The sequence below is a fragment of the Anopheles stephensi genome, chromosome 3, assembly GCF_013141755.1.
Source record: "Anopheles stephensi strain Indian chromosome 3, UCI_ANSTEP_V1.0, whole genome shotgun sequence".
NCBI classification, from domain to species: Eukaryota; Metazoa; Arthropoda; class Insecta; order Diptera; family Culicidae; genus Anopheles; species Anopheles stephensi.
In genome coordinates, this window is record NC_050203.1 from 75,860,431 (window position 1) to 75,879,841 (window position 19,411).

General features: G+C 47.3%; 4 protein-coding genes, 1 long non-coding RNA gene and 1 other non-coding gene across 9 annotated transcripts; 3 read left to right on the forward strand and 3 right to left on the reverse strand.

Moving 5' to 3' along the window:
• Positions 1-736: 736 nt before the first annotated feature.
• On the forward strand, positions 737-2,449 carry LOC118510793. Its single transcript, XR_004906068.1, has 4 exons — positions 737-775; positions 849-1,022; positions 1,135-2,275; positions 2,347-2,449. It is a non-coding gene; the product is annotated as an uncharacterized LOC118510793 (long non-coding RNA).
• Positions 2,450-3,043: 594 nt separating this feature from the next.
• Positions 3,044-4,742, reverse strand: LOC118510792. Of its 3 annotated transcripts, XR_004906067.1 has the most exons (5): positions 4,672-4,742; positions 4,425-4,598; positions 4,094-4,315; positions 3,200-4,021; positions 3,044-3,128 (listed from the first exon to the last, which is right to left on the reverse strand). It is a non-coding gene; the product is annotated as an uncharacterized LOC118510792 (transcript). The 3 variants fall into 3 exon arrangements; XR_004906066.1 differs by having other exon boundaries at positions 3,200-4,315; positions 4,672-4,736; XR_004906065.1 differs by having other exon boundaries at positions 3,200-4,315; positions 4,425-4,703.
• Positions 4,743-5,024: 282 nt separating this feature from the next.
• Positions 5,025-16,060, reverse strand: LOC118510789 (1-acyl-sn-glycerol-3-phosphate acyltransferase alpha-like). Of its 2 annotated transcripts, none has more exons than XM_036053095.1 (5): positions 14,727-16,060; positions 6,977-7,155; positions 6,750-6,883; positions 6,478-6,659; positions 5,025-6,345 (listed from the first exon to the last, which is right to left on the reverse strand). In XM_036053095.1, exons 1-5 carry the CDS (start codon positions 14,763-14,765, stop codon positions 6,031-6,033), a joined length of 849 nt encoding a protein of 282 aa, XP_035908988.1. In that variant the 5' UTR covers positions 14,766-16,060; the 3' UTR covers positions 5,025-6,030. The 2 variants fall into 2 exon arrangements, with proteins under 2 accessions (XP_035908988.1, XP_035908989.1); XM_036053096.1 differs by lacking the exon at positions 14,727-16,060 and adding an exon at positions 7,478-7,853.
• Positions 10,044-10,493, forward strand: LOC118510791. Its single transcript, XM_036053098.1, has one exon. The coding sequence runs from the start codon at positions 10,054-10,056 to the stop codon at positions 10,447-10,449; it is 396 nt and encodes a 131-aa protein (XP_035908991.1). The 5' UTR covers positions 10,044-10,053; the 3' UTR covers positions 10,450-10,493.
• LOC118510790 (odorant receptor 67a-like) lies at positions 10,861-11,566 on the forward strand. Its single transcript, XM_036053097.1, has 4 exons — positions 10,861-10,973; positions 11,039-11,137; positions 11,201-11,356; positions 11,426-11,566. The coding sequence occupies exons 1-4, from the start codon at positions 10,866-10,868 to the stop codon at positions 11,474-11,476; spliced, it is 414 nt and encodes a 137-aa protein (XP_035908990.1). The 5' UTR covers positions 10,861-10,865; the 3' UTR covers positions 11,477-11,566.
• A 1,412-nt stretch (positions 16,061-17,472) lies between the features above and the next one.
• On the reverse strand, positions 17,473-19,073 carry LOC118510799 (1-acyl-sn-glycerol-3-phosphate acyltransferase beta-like). Its single transcript, XM_036053111.1, has 4 exons — positions 18,936-19,073; positions 18,665-18,869; positions 18,450-18,583; positions 17,473-18,114 (listed from the first exon to the last, which is right to left on the reverse strand). The coding sequence occupies exons 1-4, from the start codon at positions 18,961-18,963 to the stop codon at positions 17,558-17,560; spliced, it is 924 nt and encodes a 307-aa protein (XP_035909004.1). The 5' UTR covers positions 18,964-19,073; the 3' UTR covers positions 17,473-17,557.
• Positions 19,074-19,411: the final 338 nt, after the last annotated feature.

Below are 19,411 nucleotides of genomic sequence, written 5' to 3' on the forward strand. Positions count from 1 at the left end.
GGAAAAAAGGTGTGATAGGGCGAAAGTAGATTTGAAATTTTTAATTGAAACCCTTTTTGCTTGGTAAGTAAAATATTGGATACCTTAACTCTTTCGAAGCTTTACTGAGCTTTTCATAAAGAATATCAAATGAATCGGAAGTGTGAAACATACTCTGTTCACCTTTTTAGTCAGGCACTGTAGCCAGCAACACCGTGCCGGAGTTCACGCTACCGCCAATCCAACAGATTTTTTGATCATTTTTTAAGATATCATTCCCATACCAAAAAAAAACAGTTCAAGGCTGTGTCATTTATGTAAAACAAACTACGTAAAAAATCTATATTTAGTTATTTTTGCAATAAATTTTGTTTTAAATTTTAATTCAAATATTCAAAGCTCGTCGGGTTATCGGCTCAGGATTCGAGCTGTTAACGTTTACGCTTAATCGAGCAGTTTCGTGTTCGAATTCGTTCGAGCGGTTCATATTCCGAACGAATCGAGCAAAGCTCTCGATTGGAAATTCGAAAGCGGGATAAGGTTTTTTTAACTGTACTTTCTTGCAGATTAAATTTCAAAATTGTGTAAAGAATTTTAATACCCTTTTATACTGAACTTCCAAAGATTCCCTATCCTATTCGCCATCTCCGAACGCAAGCTCGCTTTTCAAGAAATTATTGCTTCCGGCTTTCGGAAGCTTGTCTCAACAAACTTTCCCTTTCCTTGAATTTCCACACGAGTCGGACCGTAAGCTTGTGTAAAAATGTGTAAACAAACTCAGTTGGAGTTCAGAAAAGTAAACATGCGCAATCCGCTTGGTTATGTGCAAAAATTCGTGAAATAATCTAAATATTCTTTATTTTGAACAGATCTTACTTATTACCGATATGTGCAGTGCCGTGGAATAACAAAAATTGCTTCAAAAAAGCTGTGTGTGTGGCTGATACTCCAGCATCTTTCCATGTGTGTAAACAACGCCAAGAGTATTACTGTTTTGTGATCATCATATTTCATTCGGATTGCACATTACCGGGCAGAAAAAGGTAACGTATTGTTTTCCATACTACTGTGTTCATAGCAACGCCTACTGTTATTTCATTTGCGCTCATATTACACCTTGTTTAACCTATTTTTTTTTCCTACCTCCACCCATAGCTTCAAGCAACCAATTTTGTACAGCATCCGCACGCTGTATGAAGGTGTAAAACAAATTTTCATCTGTAAGATGCTCTTCAAACCTGTCCAGTGACTCTTCGTTGCTTATATATTGCATCGGGATGGTTTGAGCATTGCGTCGCACGCCTTTCATCGGGTGTATTGTGGCCACTACCGCAGCCGTTTGGGCAGTTCGGGCATCCAGTTTTAATAATGAACATTGTGAACAAAAATCGTGCCCAGGACAAGTTATTTTTGCTTGAATTAACTCTGTGTTCTTATTTACATGAATAGATACGGTGGACGGATGAATGCTGCTTGCTGACGACTGCTCTTCGTGAAATGTTGATCCCGGTGATGAAACACACGGTTCCGGTGTCATGCTTGGTGACGGCTGACGGGATCCTTGATGCACGACAGTCGTTTTTGCCGGTCGCGCAACGTCATGCGCGCATGAACCAGCAGCTGAAGCAACAGACGATTTCGGCGTCGCACTTGTAGTCGGCTGCGATCCTCACATTGGTTCGTCAAATGATCCTAACGATCACGAAATGCCATCCACGGATCCAGCAGCGGGAATGACCGATGGTACCGGCGTCGCACTTGTGGTCAGCTGCGATCCATACGAACGCTTTAACGACATTGTCGCTAGTGGAACAACACGCACGGAACTAGAAGGCACAAGAATCATCCCACGTATCGCTTTCGTTGAGGGCTGCGTTCCTCGCTTTTGTTCCATCGATCCTGCCGGACGCGTAGCGATATCCACGGAACCAGCAGTGAGAGCCGTAGAAGATTCCGACGTTGCAGACGATCCTGCCGGCCGCGGAATGACACGCATGGAACCTGCAGCGGGAACAAATGCCGGTACCGGCGTCGCACAAGTGGACGGCTGCGATCCTCGCTTTTGTTCCACCGATCCTGCCGGTCGCGTAGCAATATCCATGGAACCAGCATCGGGGGCAAGAGACGGTTCCGGCGTCGGTCTTGATGACGTTCGTGGTCCAAAAACACGGACGATCGCGCCTGTGGAGCATAATATAGCCGAAGGCAGTTGTTGCAGTGCAAAAAGGCGCCCTTTCTTTGGTGGTTCCGACATTATATTTTGGCTGAAATAATCAATCGTTTTATTATTTTTTATGTAAGTATGATAATAATTTGATTCATTGTCATGCACTTAATCTTACTTACTTTTATTTTTTTATTTTCCAGGTGAAACTGCTGAGTTGTATTTGAATGCTGCACGCTGAGTGTTTATGTTTTCAGCTGTGACTTACAATAAAGGGTAACAATCACACGCACAATGCCTCATTCATGCTAGATGACACGCACACACTGAAAGAAATCGCGGCAAAACAGCCAAGGGGCGAAATGGATGAAATGGGCGAAAAGCTGTCGAAATTTGAAAATCGTCATAAAACGCGTCTAAGTGATGGCTTTTATGACGGATTTTTGCTTCGGGATTTTTCCCCCATTTCGCTCGATTTCTACATACCCCTGGCCCTCAATCGTGCTAGCCGGGTTGCGTGTTGGCTACGTACCGATATGGCACGTGGCAGTGGCAGTGGAAAATATGCAAATGAGGGACCCCACCCATATACCTTTTCTGGTTTTATTAGCTTTCTTCGTCCCTGTTTGCTCGCAAACACAACACACGTCACAAAGGTTTATTTTTGTTTGACCTCCCGGCTAGCACGATTGAGGGCCAGGGGTATGTAGAAATCGAGCGAAATGGGGGAAAAATCCCGAAGCAAAAATCCGTCATAAAAGCCATCACTTAGACGCGTTTTATGACGATTTTCAAATTTCGACAGCTTTTCGCCCATTTCTTCCATTTCGCCCCTTGGCTGTTTCGCCGCGATTTCTTGCAGTGTGTGCGTGTCATCTAGCATGAATGTGGCATTGTGCGTGTGATTGTTACCCTTTATTCAAAGTCACAGCTGAAAACATAAACACTCAGCGTGCAGCATTCAAATACAACTCAGCAGTTTCACCTGGAAAATAAATAAATAAAAGTAAGTAAGATTAAGTGCATGACAATGAATCAAATTATTATCATACTTACATAAAAAATAATAAAACGATTGATTATTTCAGCCAAAATATAATGTCGGAACCACCAAAGAAAGGGCGCCTTCGCACTGCAACAACTGCCTTCGGCTGTGTTATGCTCCACAGGAGCGATCGTCCGTGTTTTTGGACCGCGAAAGTCATCAAGACCGACGCCGGAACCGTCTCTTGTCCCCGATGCTGGTTCCATGGATATCGCTACGCGACCGGCAGGATCGGTGGAACAAAAGCGAGGATCGCAGCCGTCCACTTGTGCGACGCCGGTACCGGCATTTGTTCCCGCTGCAGGTTCCATGCGTGTCATTCCGCGGCCGGCAGGATCGTCTGCAACGTCGGAATCTTCTACTGCTCTCACTGCTGGTTCCGTGGATATCGCTACGCGTCCGGCAGGATCGATGGCACAAAAGCGAGGATCGCAGCCCTCAACGAAAGCGATACGTGGGATGATTCTTGTGCCTGCTAGTTCCGTGCGTGTTGTTCCACTAGCGACAATGTCGTTAAAGCGTTCGCATGGATCGCAGCTGACCACAAGTGCGTGCGACTGGATCCGTGGATGGCATTCCGTGATCGTTAGGATCGTTTGACGAACAAATGCAAGGATCGCAGCCGACTACAAGTGCGACGCCGAAATCGTCTGTTGCTTCAGCTGCTGGTTCATGCGCGCATGATGTTGCGCGATCGGCAAAAACGACTGTCGTGCATCAAGGATCCCGTCAGCCGTCACCAAGCATGACACCGGAACCGTGTGTTTCATCACCGGGATCAACATTTCACGAAGAGCAGTCGTCAGCAAGCAGCATTCATCCGTCCACCGTATCTATTCATGTAAATAAGAACACAGAGTTAATTCAAGCAAAAAGAACTTGTCCTGGGCACGATTTTTGTTCACAATGTTCATTATTAAAACTGGATGCCCGAACTGCCCAAACGGCTGCGGTAGTGGCCACAATACACCCGATGAAAGGCGTGCGACGCAATGCTCAAACCATCCCGATGCAATATATAAGCAACGAAGAGTCACTGGACAGGTTTGAAGAGCATCTTACAGATGAAAATTTGTTTTACACCTTCATACAGCGTGCGGATGCTGTACAAAATTGGTTGCTTGAAGCTATGGGTGGAGGTAGGAAAAAATAGGTTAAACAAGGTGTAATATTAGCGCAAATGAAATAACAGTAGGTGTTGCTATGAACACAGTAGTACGGAAAACAATACGTTACCTTTTTCTGCCCGGTAATGTGCAATCCGAATGAAATATGATGATCACAAAACAGTAATACTCTTGGCGTTGTTTACACACATGGGAAGATGCTGGAGTATCAGCCACACACACAGCTTTTTTGAAGCAATTTTTGTTTTTCCACGGCACTGCACATATCGGTAATAAGTAAGATCTGTTCAAAATAAACAATATTAAGATTATTTCACGAATTTTTGCACATAACCAAGCGGATTGCGCTTGTTTACTTTTCTGAACTCCAACTGAGTTTGTTTACACATTTTTTGACATAGCGGCGTTTCGCTCGCTTTTGACGCACGCACACATTCAAAGACAGCACAGCGAATGCGCTGCAACGAGCAAAACAGCTAGTTCGCCCGAGCGAGATTGCCCCCCCACGAGTTTCACCCATTTTCGCACGATTTCTACATACCCCTCACCTACAAACTGACCCGAATTGTTTGCCGGGAACAGACCGATTAAGGGAGCCGGGTGGTGAGGTGTTCTGATTTCAATCAGGTTACATCCTTTATCCTTTGCCCGGACCAATTTTAAACCGACCGCCCACACGGATGTAGTTTCCCTAAAATGAGCCATACGATTTTGTTTTGTTTTTATTAGTTTCGACCTAAACAACGCTGTCCTAGACAGCACGCAGTTCCGCTCACAGTTAATTTTGTTTTGCTTTGGATGTTGTTTGTGTCACACTACTAACGTAAATAATTGCACGATTTCTTAGTACCACGTTTCAAAAACATAGCCGAAATCGAAATATCCCTGTTCCACTACTGCTGGGGCCGTGGTGACTCACTACGAATTTTACAGCTTTCCTATTCCCTTTCCTTCCTCTGGCTGGCCCACACTCCCTCCCTCTCACTCACCTACCCTAGGTAGAATCACTATGTCTACGGTACAATTTCTCAACACCTGCCACTCCTTAATGATTGTTTAACCTTTTAGCACATCAACACAACCACCGAAACGAAGTGTGTCGCTCTGTAATGTATGTTCTTACTACTCTAGCTAGATCCCTATATGCGTTTTGTGTATTACGTCGTTCCTGTCTTTTATAGCGTTCACACGATACTTCTCACCCATTCGTTCGTTTGACGTTGAATACCCCCCCTTCGTAGTCGTCGTCGTCCTTTTCTCTTTGCTTCTTCTCATCCGTTCAGATGGTGTCGATTGAAATTGCTTATCGTACTCAGGAAAAGTACTCAGGTACCAGGTACGAGTCTGTGTTTGATAGTAATCTGCCGGGAACCATTCCTCCGCGGGGCTGACGATCGCTTTTTCCCGGATAATTTTGTTCGAACCAACTTCTCCACCCACAACTGTCGCGCGCAGATAATAATATCGACGATGCACGATTCGGTGACCGGATAGTAGTCACCCGCTGGACACCAGATGATCACAGATTGTCTCGACGCCTTCGATTCGCTTCGACCGAGTGGGTTCACTCGCATTCCTCATCGTTTCGTGAACAGTTTGTCTGCATCTAGTGATGGTCCCCGCAACAATGACTATTATTGCTTGTTTTGTTGCTCTACTACTGTTTTTGTTACATTTCCTAGATTTGCACGCATTCCAGATGATGGTGCGGCCGCTCAATTATGGCAGTATTGTTTCGCTTCCGCGCTGAGCGCATCGAATTCCGTCTGCATCAGCTGCTGGCACCGGTCGGTCAGCTCGTTCACGTCCGCCTTCGTCATACCCTTGGTCGGGATTTCGGGCATAATCTTGATGATGACACGGCCCCGCCCGAACCGCTTACGCTTGTGGTCGATAAAGTGATACTTGGACACGATCACCGGCTGGATGATGGATTGCGAATCGATGGCAACGTGGAATGAGCCCTTCTTGAACGGTAGCAGCGTATCGTTGTCGTGCCGCGTACCCTCGGGGAAAATGGCCAGTTTTAGCTAAAAAAAAAAAAAACAAGAAAATCGTAGAATAAGTGATGTCCGGTAATTTTTGATTCGAAAGCAACATCCGCACACACACACACACACAGGTGCCACCCTTATCATTCATTCATTCGATCGAACGCTTACATGGTCTTTGGTAATGGCGACCGCTTCCCGCTTCATTACATCCTTGGCCGAGGCGGTATTTTTGCGATCGATAAACACAACCCCCACCAGATAGGACGCAATACCGAACGGGAGCATGTAGAACAGTTCCTTCTTTACCACCGGCACGATGTTACGGAACTCTCGCAGCAGTCGGGATAGCACTGCAACAGGAAGGCGCAAAAAAAACCCACGAAAGGACATTATTCTGATTGTTCTCATCGAACGGAGAGGGACCGAGGGACGATACTTACTCACTATATCGATTGCACTTTGATGATTGAGCAGTACGACGCCACCGTTGCGAACGTTAATATGCTCCTGGCCACGGATTTCGTACTCCACACCGAACAGCCGGATAAATGCACATGCCACGATGCCAGGAATTCTAGCCAGGAACGAAAAAAAAAACAAGACAATTTGGGAGAAACGTGAGCATCGCTTGTGAGGACACATTTTTGGCGCAGAGGCTGGCACTTACAGCGCGTTCAGGGGCCAGCGAGGTTTGAAGAGAAAGAGCGGTATCGGGACGACCAGCACCAGGAACGACATCAGCACGATGATAAACATTTTCGCATGGTACTTGAACGTGTTGGACAGCAGGCTACCGACGATCAGGGCCACCACCACCTGGAGCGATAGGCTGTTGAGGAAGACATTCTGTAACAGAGCGCGAAAGAAAAAAAACAAGATTCCGATGATAAGGGTCCATTAGGTAAGATGATGTCTATTTTTGGATCTAGTGGCGTTTTGGTATCTCTCTGTCTATTTACATCGTACTTTGGCGAGATTGGATTGTCTTCAAAATTATTTACTCATTCAAGAACACTGTTGAGATGGAATTTGAACCCGCAGGAGGAGATTCCAGATTTGCCCATCGAAAGACCTTTAATTAATCTACAACTTCGCACGCAAAAAAACAAATGGCCACCAAATGCTGGTACGCTAGTAAACGTAACGTAAACAAATGCCCACAACTCACACAGTGGCTGATAAAAGAGGCTTGACCTTCCGCTTGCCGAAGTCTCTCCAAACGGAACCGTTTACCGATAAGAGCGCGGATGCACTTCAAGAAAATGTACGTTCGTTGACTTACGACCACTTCATGCACAAGAGTAAAGACGCAATCTGTACCGAGAAGAAGCTGGTCATGGTCACACAGCCTCAGGTCACACACTTATCTTCTTCGCACCTTCGCACCACCAAGCTAGAGCGTTCGTCAAACGCACCCCAAAAGGGCGTATGTGTCCCTCAGCCGATTATCACCCGAAATGGGTTAAGCTTTGCGATTAGCGAGTACGTCCCGGTGACGTAATGGCTGTTTTACTTAGGACACTGTACTGTAGCAACTAGCAGCTGCTATTGCATCGCAGCTAGATACCTGCACAGGAGAGAGAGAACGATATCCATCACGACCAGTTTGGTGATAAGATTATTGGACAGATTAGAAAACAATCAAACGAGCGCGCGGCATTGCTTTGCCAGTAGCTTTGCGGGGAATTAATGAGACTCGTGCGATAAGCCACCATCGACTCTTGTGTAGCTTACGACTCTCTTATCCATTTTTTTTTGTTGCCCTCGCCAGGTGTGTGGAGAAGGGCAGCTCTCTTGATAAGCTGATGACTTGTAGGTACTGATTGTATTCAATTAGTTTTTAAGTGATTTGGAAATCGGCATGAAATCTCTGTTTTTTTGTAGAGCATCCTTGTACAAACCTTGTGGAGAGCTTTTAAAAGCCCCGGAGGACTCTCTGCGTGAAGCTACTCTGCTCTGTACGATGTTGGAGTTAAGACCAAGAGATTCTAGGGCAGTTTTGCCAATAGTTAAGCAGCTCCTAAGGCTATCCGGTTTTAATCAAGATACAGAGCGCATTGGAAGAATAAATCTACTGAACCTGTTCATCTATGTTACTGCACTGCTTGTCCCAAAAGTGTGCTTCCCGTACCCCAGCAGCTCAGCCATGATACAGGGTTTTGCTGAGCTAATATTTTTTACCAACGCGTACGTTGGATTCTTTTGCCTAATTCTTCAGCATGACCATTACCGGAAGTTGCTGCGCACAATCAACACCTTCGTTAATATGGGTAAGTGTGTCGCCCTCTTAAAGGTGTCGTCAACTCTAACTCTCTCTCTCTCTCTCTCTCTCTCTCTCTCTCTCTCTCTCTCTCTCTCTCTAGTGTATCGTTCATCCCGTGACCAAGTATCCCTACCAGAGCGGACATTAATATCGCTGAATATGAAGATACAGAAAGTATCCTCAGTTTACTGCTACTATGTAGCGGCTACAGCATCCACCTACTGGAAGCTACCCTGTCTGATGACGTATCGTTCAATGTGCAAAGTAAGCATGTCGGAAAACGGGTCCTCCATCCAGTTCTACCCCAATCTGGAGCCATCGTTCTACTGGCTCGACAATCGTAATACGGTACTAGGTTACGTGATCTTCAGCATGGTTGCGTAGGTAGCCTCCTACAATAATGCCACCAATAATTGCTAACGATCTTTGCCACGATCAAGTACTGCAATGCTCTCCTGCAGATCGTCATCATCACGATCGATAGTTAGGATCGTACGGCTGCCGAAAACATTGATCGTGAGTTGAAAAAGGTAGTACAGTTGCACGATCTCGCCATACGGTACAGTGTACTTCCAACGACTGATCGAGTGTGATCAGTAAAGTACTGATCTTCAATCTTCTTGCAGCTGCGTTACGCTACTAAATCGAACGTTAAGTGTGGTGATGACGCTTCAACTCGCACTCTGCCTCCTAACATGGTGTCTGACGCTTCTCTACGTCCTAACGATTGGTCTCGATCTGATTGCAATGAATGGTCTACTTATCATGATCAATATGACAGTAGAAATGTTTAGCTACTGCCTGTTCTGTACTGAACTTTCGACTAACGGCACCCTCATTGCCCGCCAGTCGTACGAGTTCCGGTGGGAACAGTATCGTCCCAGTATCCCAAAAGCTGGTGCAAATGATTCTTGTACGAGCCCAGCAACCGCTACGCCTTACAGCGTGGGGCTTTGTTACGGTTAATGTGGAACTGTTTACCAAGGTGAGTAGCAGAGTAGAGGAAGATCATGAGGAACATGGGGCATAACATTCTTCTCCTGCAGGTGGTCAAGTCATCTTACTCGGTTCTTATTGTGCTGAAGGATCTCATATAGAATCTTCACTGCTGCGGTGAACTTCGTCATTCGACATAAACATATTAGGCGAACAGAAGGAAGGCGGTGAGTAGAGCCACATATCTGACAGTTGATGAGAGCTCAATGCCTGGAGAGCATTAGAACATTGGAGAACTCTCTCATGAAGTCACTCGCCACGGGACCAATTGCATTTTTCCTATGTTATTTGTTATGCCAATAAAAACACATGTTTGTTCTCGTTCTGTTGTAAATGTCCTTTTTTGTCACGAATCTGAGCTTCTAGATCCTATCTGTAATCTCCCTTCCCTCCTTTATCCTTGTGGTAGGTATAAGTGACATGACAATCCCTGCCCAGAGTTCATTTTCATAATGGGTTTCAAACCGTGCGATGAGACAGCCGTCATGCCGCTTGCACTACGCCTGTTGCGGGTCATTGGTGTTTGGGGTGACCTAACCAGGTACCGGTACATCCTAGTGTTTGTGTGCTACTGCTTCGGAATTGTGATCCCAAAGGTGTGCTTTGGCTATCCCTCGGCGGAAGCTTCGATCCGCGGCTACACTGAGCTAATTCTCGAAACGAACGTGTTTGCCGGAATGTTGATGTTGTACGTGCGATACGATCACTTCAAGCTGCTGTTAGTGGAGTTGGGATCGTTTGTTTCAATCGGTAAGATGGAAGCGGATATTGGTTCTGGTCTCAATTTTACCAATTCTCCGTATTTCTGTCCCCAATCAAACGTAAAGTGTTTCGTGATCACTCACCATCAACACCGATCCGGAGTAATCTCGTACAGCTGAACGTACGGCTGCACAAGTACACGATGCTCTACTGCCTGTACATGTGTTGCGTCTGTACGGTGTACTGTTTCGCACCGCTTTGGAGTAATTATTCTGGCTATACGAGCGCCATAAATCATCAGGATAATGGATCTACAGTGTTCCAGTTCAATCTGTACCTGGAGCAGGGTTTCTACTGGCTTGACAACCGGACCTCACTGGTCGGATACTGTATCTGTACCGTGTTCATGTTTCCGCTCATGTACCTTTGCGCATACACCGGTACGGTGAAGGTGGTGGCAGTGTTCAACATGATCAAATACTGTCAAGCTGCTATTCAAACAGTGGCAATAAAGCTGGAGCATCTGAAGACACTTCGGGACGTAAAGCGGCGCACTGAGGCGATGTCTGAGGTGCGAGATCTTCATCAGCGCGCGATGCGTTGTGCAGAGCTGCTGGAGCTAGTTCTGCAACCACTGCTTCTAATGCAGCTCGTCCTTTGTATCTTGATCTGGTGTACCATGATGCTTTACTTCTCCGTATCGGTAAGACCGAGTTGTGTATTGCCATTGGAAGCTTCATCTTTAAATGAGATGCCCTCTCTATGCAGGGAATCAATGTAAAGTTCATCAACATGTTCCTGCTCTTTCTGTTCGTATCGATAGAGACCTTCGGATATTGCTATCTCGGCACACAGCTATCTCAAGAGGTATAGGCTTATCCTCAATGCTGGAATCAGGATATAATGAATCATGTTTAATACCTCCAACAGAGCATCAACGTTGGCAAGGCACTGTACGATGCTGACTGGATCGATTACGACGCAGTGATGAGAAAGAAGGTCGCCTTCATGATTATGCGAGCACAGTGCCGGGTTGGGCTAACGGCGGCCAAATTTTGCTTCGTCGATATGGAACAGTTTGTTGCGGTATGGACACACACACACACACACATGCCTTCCAATGCCAATTGATCCTTGATTTCTGGACCGTTGCAGATGCTCAACATGTCGTACTCCATCTTCGTGGTGCTCAAGGACGTATTTTAATGGTATACCCGACAACTGGACCAATTCCCACACGTCGTGCGCTCAAGTTTTTCTGAATAAAAGCTCACGATCGATGCATAATCATGCATAAATTAATTACGGTTTAAATGATTTCCTTTCCCCTCCCCCCCCCCCTCCTCTTCATAATCAATGTTACTTACTAAACGCTACTAATAAGCATTTATTTGCCAATGAATTTAAAATCTTGATGACCACCCCAGCAGGTCCCTACACGTCCTATAAATGAGCTACTGGGCCGGGTCAGCCAACACAGTACGGGCTCAAACATTAGTCGCCACTAGTGCAGGGTAGCAAAAACTATCACCCGTGATGCTTTTTATGGCACTTCAGGACGACCGGGCCGTCCTGCCGCTAATCCTGTACCTTCAGAAGCACATTAGTCTGGGCGATGGATCGAAACGATTGTACTATCCGATAGTGTTCAGCGCCTTCTGTGCGTCGGTGGTTGTTCCGAAGCTGATGACCCACTACACTAACCTGGAAACATTCATCTGTTCCATGGCGGAGCTAGTTTTTGTGGGGAACGTGATCTGCGGTACGATGCTGCTTTGGATGGAGTATCTGTCGTTTGCGCAATTTATCGAGCAGACGACAAGTTTGACCAAGTATTGTAAGTGGCCTTTCGGGAGTTTATGTCGACTCTATTCAACTTGCTCTCGCTCTCTGCCCTTGCTAGTATACCGAGACCATCAACTGTACAGTGTGCGGGAGTATGTGCTACAGTTCAATCGCCTTATCCATCGCTACACCAACAAATACTGCGCCTTCATGGGAGTGCTAGTAGTCTTCTACTGCTTGGCACCGATCCTAACCAGCCTCACCGCGTACTTCCAATCGTTGGTCAAGTCCGCCGGCAACGACACTTCTACCACTATGGCTAAGGTGGAGTTCACCCTTCACATGGAGGAAACATTCTACGGACTGGAGCAGCACACCAACATCGTCCACTACATCCTCTACACTCTGGCCATAGTGCCGATGATGTTCATGACGGCCGTTTCCGTACACACGAAACTGCTCACCATCTGCTGCTCTGTGCTGTACTGCGAAACATTGCTTCACATCATCACGCTGAAGGTAGACAATTTGCACCGGATGCCGATGGGGAACGCGGCACGGGATGAGCTGGCCGACATTATACAGGTGCACCAGCGAACGCTAGCATGTATTGCGCTGCTGGTGAAAGCTCTGCGGCCCGTGCTGCTGATGCAGCTCGTCTTCTGCATCTTTATCTGGTGCTTGATGATGCTCTACTTCACGCTAGCGGTAAGTTCTCCCGGTGACTCCATTTGTAAGTGTTTTAACTCATTCGTGTGCAATGGCATGCAGGATATCGGAGTCAAATTTATCAACGTAGGCATCCTGTTCTTCGTCATCACCATCGAAACGCTCGGCCAGTGTTACGTTGGGACAAGACTCTCGAAGCAGGTGAGTTGGACGCAGCATACAGGGAGCAAACATCTGCAAACTCTTTCCTTACAGGCCGAAGAGCTCACCAAGTGCGTGTATGCGTGCGGTTGGCAAAGCATGGACCGAGAGATCCAGCAAGAACTTCTGATGGTGCTGCACCGTACGCAATGGCCGGTCGGTATACAGGCCGGCAAGTTTTGTTTCGTCGATATGGAACGCTTTCAGAAGGTGAGTTAGTAGTGCCTTACTGAACGACAACGAGGACATGATAAGCCACTCCGATTCCGAACTATTCCACAGATGGTAAACGTTTCCTACTCGTTCTTTATCGTGCTGAAGGATGCGTTCTAAAAGGCCGACGTGGCCGGGATAATAAATCAATGCGATGTAGTAACGGCAATAAAAGCTGAGGTCCCATGGGGTAATCATGCCCACAGTTATCGATTTGCTCCGACCCTGCTCCGCGTGTCGGCCATTGCTTCGTTTGCAATATAAATATTCATATCAGCGTCACTAATGATCGAACTGCCAGCGATTTATATGCATGCCGGGACTTGGCCCGGTCCTGTCAACGTCATACAATAGACGTCATTTTCTCCATCCAATCACCAACGATCGATAGCCTGGCTGTGTGTGTCCTCCGCCATAATGGCAAACGAGGAACTGATTTCCTAAAGCTATATTTATCACCAAAAACCACACACACTCATTACTACTTCGCTCCAATTCAGTACGTTGCACCCGAGAGCTACGGTACGCCTGTTACTATCACAAAAATAGCGCCATTTCCGGCGTCCCATTCCCGCATCCACACGCCGTTGGCGGTAGGATGTGGATAGAGGATTCAGGATAATGCTCGGGCTGCTCTGGCTGCAACTATTCGGATCGATGCCGATAGGTCGGTTGTTGACATCTTTCACGGTCTAGCACGGCGAAAGCGAGAGGGAGAGCGCGTGGACCTTGCCTATCTCCGTCCGTTCAAAATGGTCGTCCGTTGAGCCCCCGGTTCTAATTATACATCGTAGTATATCGGTCGAGGCGTATCGTACCATCTCCCCCAAAAGCAGAGAGAGTGGGGACAAGTATTTTTAAAAGATCCGTCCTCGTGCAACGACACAATGTGTTTCGACGACACAACTCACCTTGTCTTTGGTGATTGAAGCGATATCTCCCGATTCGAATCCAACAAATGTTAATAGTTGCAGTTAGTGGACCGTTAGGGCAATGCTTCCCTTTTTTGAACTTCACGGTCGAGAACTTCGAGCGCGAGGGGAAACTAATGACAAGCCGTATAATTATGATGTGAGTGCGGGGGGACGTTCTTTGGTAATAAATTGTAATAATGTAATCGAGGAGGGTAGATTAAAACCGATGGTAATTATTACCGGTCGATATGAGATGTTTGGGAGCCAATTAGTGTTTTTTTGGGAACTCCATTTTGTTAGCGCCATTTCACAGTCTATAAATTCTGTGTTACGCAGCTGTGTGACCTTCAAGAATTGCAGATATTTTTCGGTGGTATTCGAAGATATTGAACACACCGTAAACTGGTTCATTAATATGCAACAGTATGCGTCGTACGTGGCTGCCTAGCCCTGACATGGAATCATGGTAATCTTGCGGAGTTTATGGGAAGTTTAGGAGTTTGGCCGTGAGATCATCTTCACATCTGCACGACATGGCGTCGTCCTTCATAGGGTGGTTAAGTGGACCGAGTTGCTGGATACAAATGCGTATCCCAATCAAATGAACTCCTTGCTGTGTCCTGCATCCTCAAAAGCGGACCATGAGAGTGAGAGTCTTAATTCTAGCCACTTACCATCGCAGCTATCATAATTCCTTCTATCAGCGTCGCCATGTTGTCGGAGGTTGCCGCTTGATTGTGGGTCTCACGAATGTCTTGCGAGCTGCTCCGCTAAGCACTTTTCCTTTCAGATGTTCTAGCTTCTGCTTCCCGGTGCGTGCGGTCACCTGGTTCCGCCGCTTGCGCTCCGTTCCCAATAGAACCGTTCCAGCGGGGGAGTTTTCCGGTTGGGGAAGCTCTGTTCAGCTTAAATGCGCTCACACACAATCAATTCCACCACGATCTGCGGACCGGTCGGCGCTGGCTTTAGACTAACAGCAACAGAAACTGCAATTCATCACCAACACACTCTAGCTGAGGTGCATATTTTGCGCGGATTTCTCGCTCTCTCGCTCTCTCGCTCTCACTACTCGGTCCGTCGGTGTGTTCCTGGTGACGTTCGAACGCAAGCAAGGATTCTTCCGGTTAGCCGGCTTCTGTCAGAATTTTGACACACACGCACCGAAAAAAAAGAGCCCCACACACACTCACCACACCACTACCAGCAACGATTAAATAGTAATCGATTTTTCACAGCCTACTTCGGCAGGCTCCCGCTTAGGTGTGTTTTTTTTGCTTCTCTCGCGTGATTTTCGGTGGTCGAATTTTCACAATATGGCACACGACGCGAACAGCAAGGCCGGATCTCCACAATTTGTGCGGTACAGCGACAGCACAATAAATTAACGCCTCAAGCATACAGGCAACGGCATAAATACACACTTGCAAAACTGCAACCCGGTCACAACCCCTTTTCGGAGCGGATATTCGTTAGAAGCACGCTGTTTGTGACGGGGGTAAGTAGATCGTCGTCGTCGTCGTCGTCCGTGTCGCACCCACTTGACACAAACCGCCCTGTGTCCTCAGCTGTTAACTCGTAGACCAGCCGCATATATCACACACACACAACGCATTCGCACAACCGGTCTGAATAATATCCGGGGGGGGGAGGGTGGGATGATATCTTCGCCTTTGTATTCTAGGTCTCCTCTCCACGGTTCCAAGTCACCAACCGCTCAGCAAAAGGGGCACGTCGCGAACTGCCAAACTATAGTACAGTGCGATAAGTAGCGCGCTTCTCCGCCAGACGCCGACGAACAGCAACGTAAGAAACTGTCGCGGAAATAATTCTATACTGTCCCTGAACCGGCCAGCCGATGCGAAGCAACAAAAGAAGAAAAAAAAACACAAACCCCCTGCTGGTGGTGGACAAACGCACACACACACGCACACACAGCGAGAACTCTGGTCTAATGCTGCGGAGCGAGAAACAATAACGCGCTACTCCCTCGTCGTCCGATGGCAATCCGTTAACTGACTTGCTGGTAGCGTTTGGACGCGGGACCGAGAGCAAATGCCCGCGAGATTCGTTGCGCGCGTGCGTGCCACCGCGTCAAGGTTTCGTTCACGTCACACAAACGCGCCGTTACTCACTGCTCACCGAACGAAGCTCACCGTCACGCACGCCGTACGGAGCAAAAAGAAAGAAGCGGGTGGGGAAAACAGAACACTCCGGGAAGTTGCGGATTTCTGATGGGGTCTCTTCCTTCCGTGCGGCTCGATGCGGCTTAGCAGACGGATCAGGATAATCAGCCTGCTCCCAAACGTACCGTGCACATTGGACCTCATCGGGGATCTAGAAAGAGTAGGAGGGTTTTTGGTTATCAGTTCGGGGATTATGGTGACCGGAGCGAGTGTTAAACTGGTGATGTGTACGCATTGAAGAAGTGCATTTAAAAATTTCAAACGACCTTTAACGGCTTACCCCCTCGTTGATAACGATGTTTATTTTATCATACTCCGGTAGAGCACCGTGGGGGCAATCGCGGAGGACATAAGAAAGCTAAGACCCAACCTAACCGCTGCTGAGGGAGGTCGTTCGAATGAGTTGGCAGTTAGATAAGACCGAACCCGCACACACCGCTGAAGAGAAACCGGTCCCAGTTTGTCTTGCTGAAGGAGCATCTCATGTGCCGCAGCTTCCTCAAGGAAATCCCCAAACTCCATTCATAGTTTCGACCGGGAGAGTTCAAGGGTAAGTTGCCTAAAGATCTACACCATCAAATCAAGCTTCAAAATGGCAAACCACACAAAAAACCCCCAATGGTTGCATCAATCGGACAAGTATGTTTACATGAGAGATTGATACGCAAAAAAGCAAAACCTCACCCCAATCTCGCACACGCAAAACCCTAATCGATGCTCGAAAAACGGTTTGTTTAAAGCTACTTAACTCCCCGGGTCGGGAACACTACTTGATATCAACAATCAATATCATTAGCGAGTCGCGCGGGAAGGAAGTTGGATTGCGGGCGCATTAAAGAGGCACGCCACGTTGCATGCCAAATAGATCGCTCCCGTCGTCTGCCTACTTAATTCGCCCTTACTAAACCAAACAGACCACCATTTTGAGGCGAACGATGATAAAAAAATCCAACCAAGCCACAGAGAATGATATCGCGGCTGACCGTTTTCTTGATGATTGGCCAATTGATGGCGGACGTACGGCTACGCTGCTTCGTCTGCGTCCGCGTGCAACGTTTGCATAAATTTGTTTGTGTAAAGGTACCTGGCCGAGGCCACCCGCCCCCAATCAACCGGGGTTTTGAGCTAACACGACATGGAGGAGTCAGGATTATGTTAGTAGAGGAACGATTAGATGGGGTGAGCGAGTTAGCGTTTCAGCCTTATCAATTAAACATATATGCACAACCCTGTAGTGTTAGTGATTTTTTGTTTTGTTTTGAATTTGGTTTTTATTTTGTGTCCCTTAAGGCCGCTACAAACTACCCACCAAAAACAGACCTTCAGTTTGTCTTCTTACCTTCGTACACCTTAAACCTTGGCCGATCCTGCCGCACCCACTGTGGGTCCTTCAGCCCTGCATCAACCTCACGATTGATCTCTTCGTACCGTGCCAGCATAGCGTTGCGCGTCCGTTCGATCAGCTGATCCAGGTCCGCTTTCGTGAGGCCCACCGTCGGTATAGGCTCGAGCGTATCGATAATCACATGCCCATCGTCGAAGATGTGCTTCTTCGACTGGATGAAGTACATGTGCGAGAAGACGACCGGGATGATGGGGACCTGCGCTTCGATTGCCGTGTGGAAGGCACCCTTCTTGAACGGCAGCATGCCCCGCTCGGGATACCGCGTACCCTCCGGATAGATGTACATCTTCGCACCGTCCTCCGTCATCATGCGCTTGCAGCGATCGAACACCTTCATGGCGGAGGTACGATTTTTGCGATTAATGTACTGCACCCCGGCAAGCCAGGCGGACGGTCCGAATGGGAAGAGGAAGAGCAGTTCCAGCTTGGCGATCGGGACGACCTTCCAAAGAATGTCCCACAGTATCATCATTCCTGCGGAGAAGAGTGAGACGAGTCAGTATGTATCCTCTTGGGGCGTTACTAATTTAACGAATTAACCAAGCGATATTGTATCGACCGGATATTACGGAACACAAACAGATTACCACCACACCAACATCCAAAGTTCATTAGCGGGCTAGAGCTCATTCCAGCGCCCGGTCTTCAATCATGGTTATCGCCGAACCGCGGGCAGGTTTTGTACAGCAGCTCAATACCGTTTGATAAACTTGAGCGCGTATCAAAATAATCGCACCGAACCCCGCACGATGATAGGATGGTGGGCGCCCATACACAACTCTGGCCGGTTTGCCGCCAGACACACTCACCCAATATATCCATCGATGACTGATGGTTCGTGAGAACGATTGCACCTTTCGCCTGGCGTAGAATCTGCGCATTCCGGAGCTCCCACGTGATGCCGAGAATCTTCGAGCAGCGCGCTATGACGGTGGCAACGATTCTGTCAATTGTAAACGGTGGCGTCTCGTTAGCGAAACGCGGAAGGATTTGTGGACTGTGAGGTCTAACGCCTAAAACTAACCTGCAATTATCGATGTTGCGTGCTCGGAGCAGCGAGAACGGTGCAATCAGCGTCGTAAACGATTGGGTCGCAAAGTAAATCATGCCATACTTGCTGTAGTACTTAAACTTATTACCCCGTTCGCCGAGCTTCGAGAAGATGGTGAGGGCTACGAAGATGCCAAAGCAGGCGACCCACGCGTACAGGTAGTACTTTACAATCCAGCCTAAAACGAACCGAAAGGGTGATTACTCCATTGGAATAAGGATTTACCGCAAGCTACTTTACTTACCTAAGCTGCACATGAAACACTCGACCATTCTCGGCTCGGGGAAGGGTTTTTTTTGCGTGGTGCTAACACTGTCAGCTTCACACTATGACTATGGCCAGCCACCTTGCTTGTTGGATGCGATACCCGAAATCGAACGATCGGTCTTGGCTGATAACCACGCATCAGCGCACCACCACACATGCTTGTGTGTACTTCGTCCTCTTCCGTCTGATAAGGTTATTATTGGGTTTCCAATTTAATTCGTGACGTTTGTTTTTTTTTGCGATTCCAGGGGGAGTGTCTGGGACACCCTAAAATATACTATTTCTCATCGTGGGGGAACAGCTCTTTCTTGGAGGATATTTGAGGAAGTGTCCCTACTTCTACCGCTGTGATGACATCACTAGCGTATTGGAGCTTGAATTGTCTAATAATATCCACAATTTGTATAACAATTCTAGGTTATGTTATAGTGGTTCTGATAGAACTACTCCAAT

Coding starts and splice junctions, on each gene's coding strand:
- LOC118510791 (XM_036053098.1), top strand. CDS start 10,054: ATGCCGCTTGCACTACGCCTGTTGCGGGTCATTGGTGTTTGGGGTGAC.
- LOC118510789 (XM_036053095.1), bottom strand. CDS start 14,765: ATGGCGACGCTGATAGAAGGAATTATGATAGCTGCGATG. Junction 7,156..14,726: donor GAATTATGATAGCTGCGATG/GTAAGTGGCTAG, acceptor GCTCTGTTACAG/AATGTCTTCCTCAACAGCCT. Junction 6,884..6,976: donor CGCTGGCCCCTGAACGCGCT/GTAAGTGCCAGC, acceptor GTTCCTGGCTAG/AATTCCTGGCATCGTGGCAT.
- LOC118510799 (XM_036053111.1), bottom strand. CDS start 18,963: ATGGTCGAGTGTTTCATGTGCAGCTTAG. Junction 18,870..18,935: donor GTGTTTCATGTGCAGCTTAG/GTAAGTAAAGTA, acceptor GGTTCGTTTTAG/GCTGGATTGTAAAGTACTAC. Junction 18,584..18,664: donor CGCAACATCGATAATTGCAG/GTTAGTTTTAGG, acceptor TACAATTGACAG/AATCGTTGCCACCGTCATAG.
- LOC118510790 (XM_036053097.1), top strand. CDS start 10,866: ATGCGTTGTGCAGAGCTGCTGGAGCTAGTTCTGCAACCACTGCTTCTA. Junction 10,974..11,038: donor TGCTTTACTTCTCCGTATCG/GTAAGACCGAGT, acceptor CTCTCTATGCAG/GGAATCAATGTAAAGTTCAT. Junction 11,357..11,425: donor ATATGGAACAGTTTGTTGCG/GTATGGACACAC, acceptor GGACCGTTGCAG/ATGCTCAACATGTCGTACTC.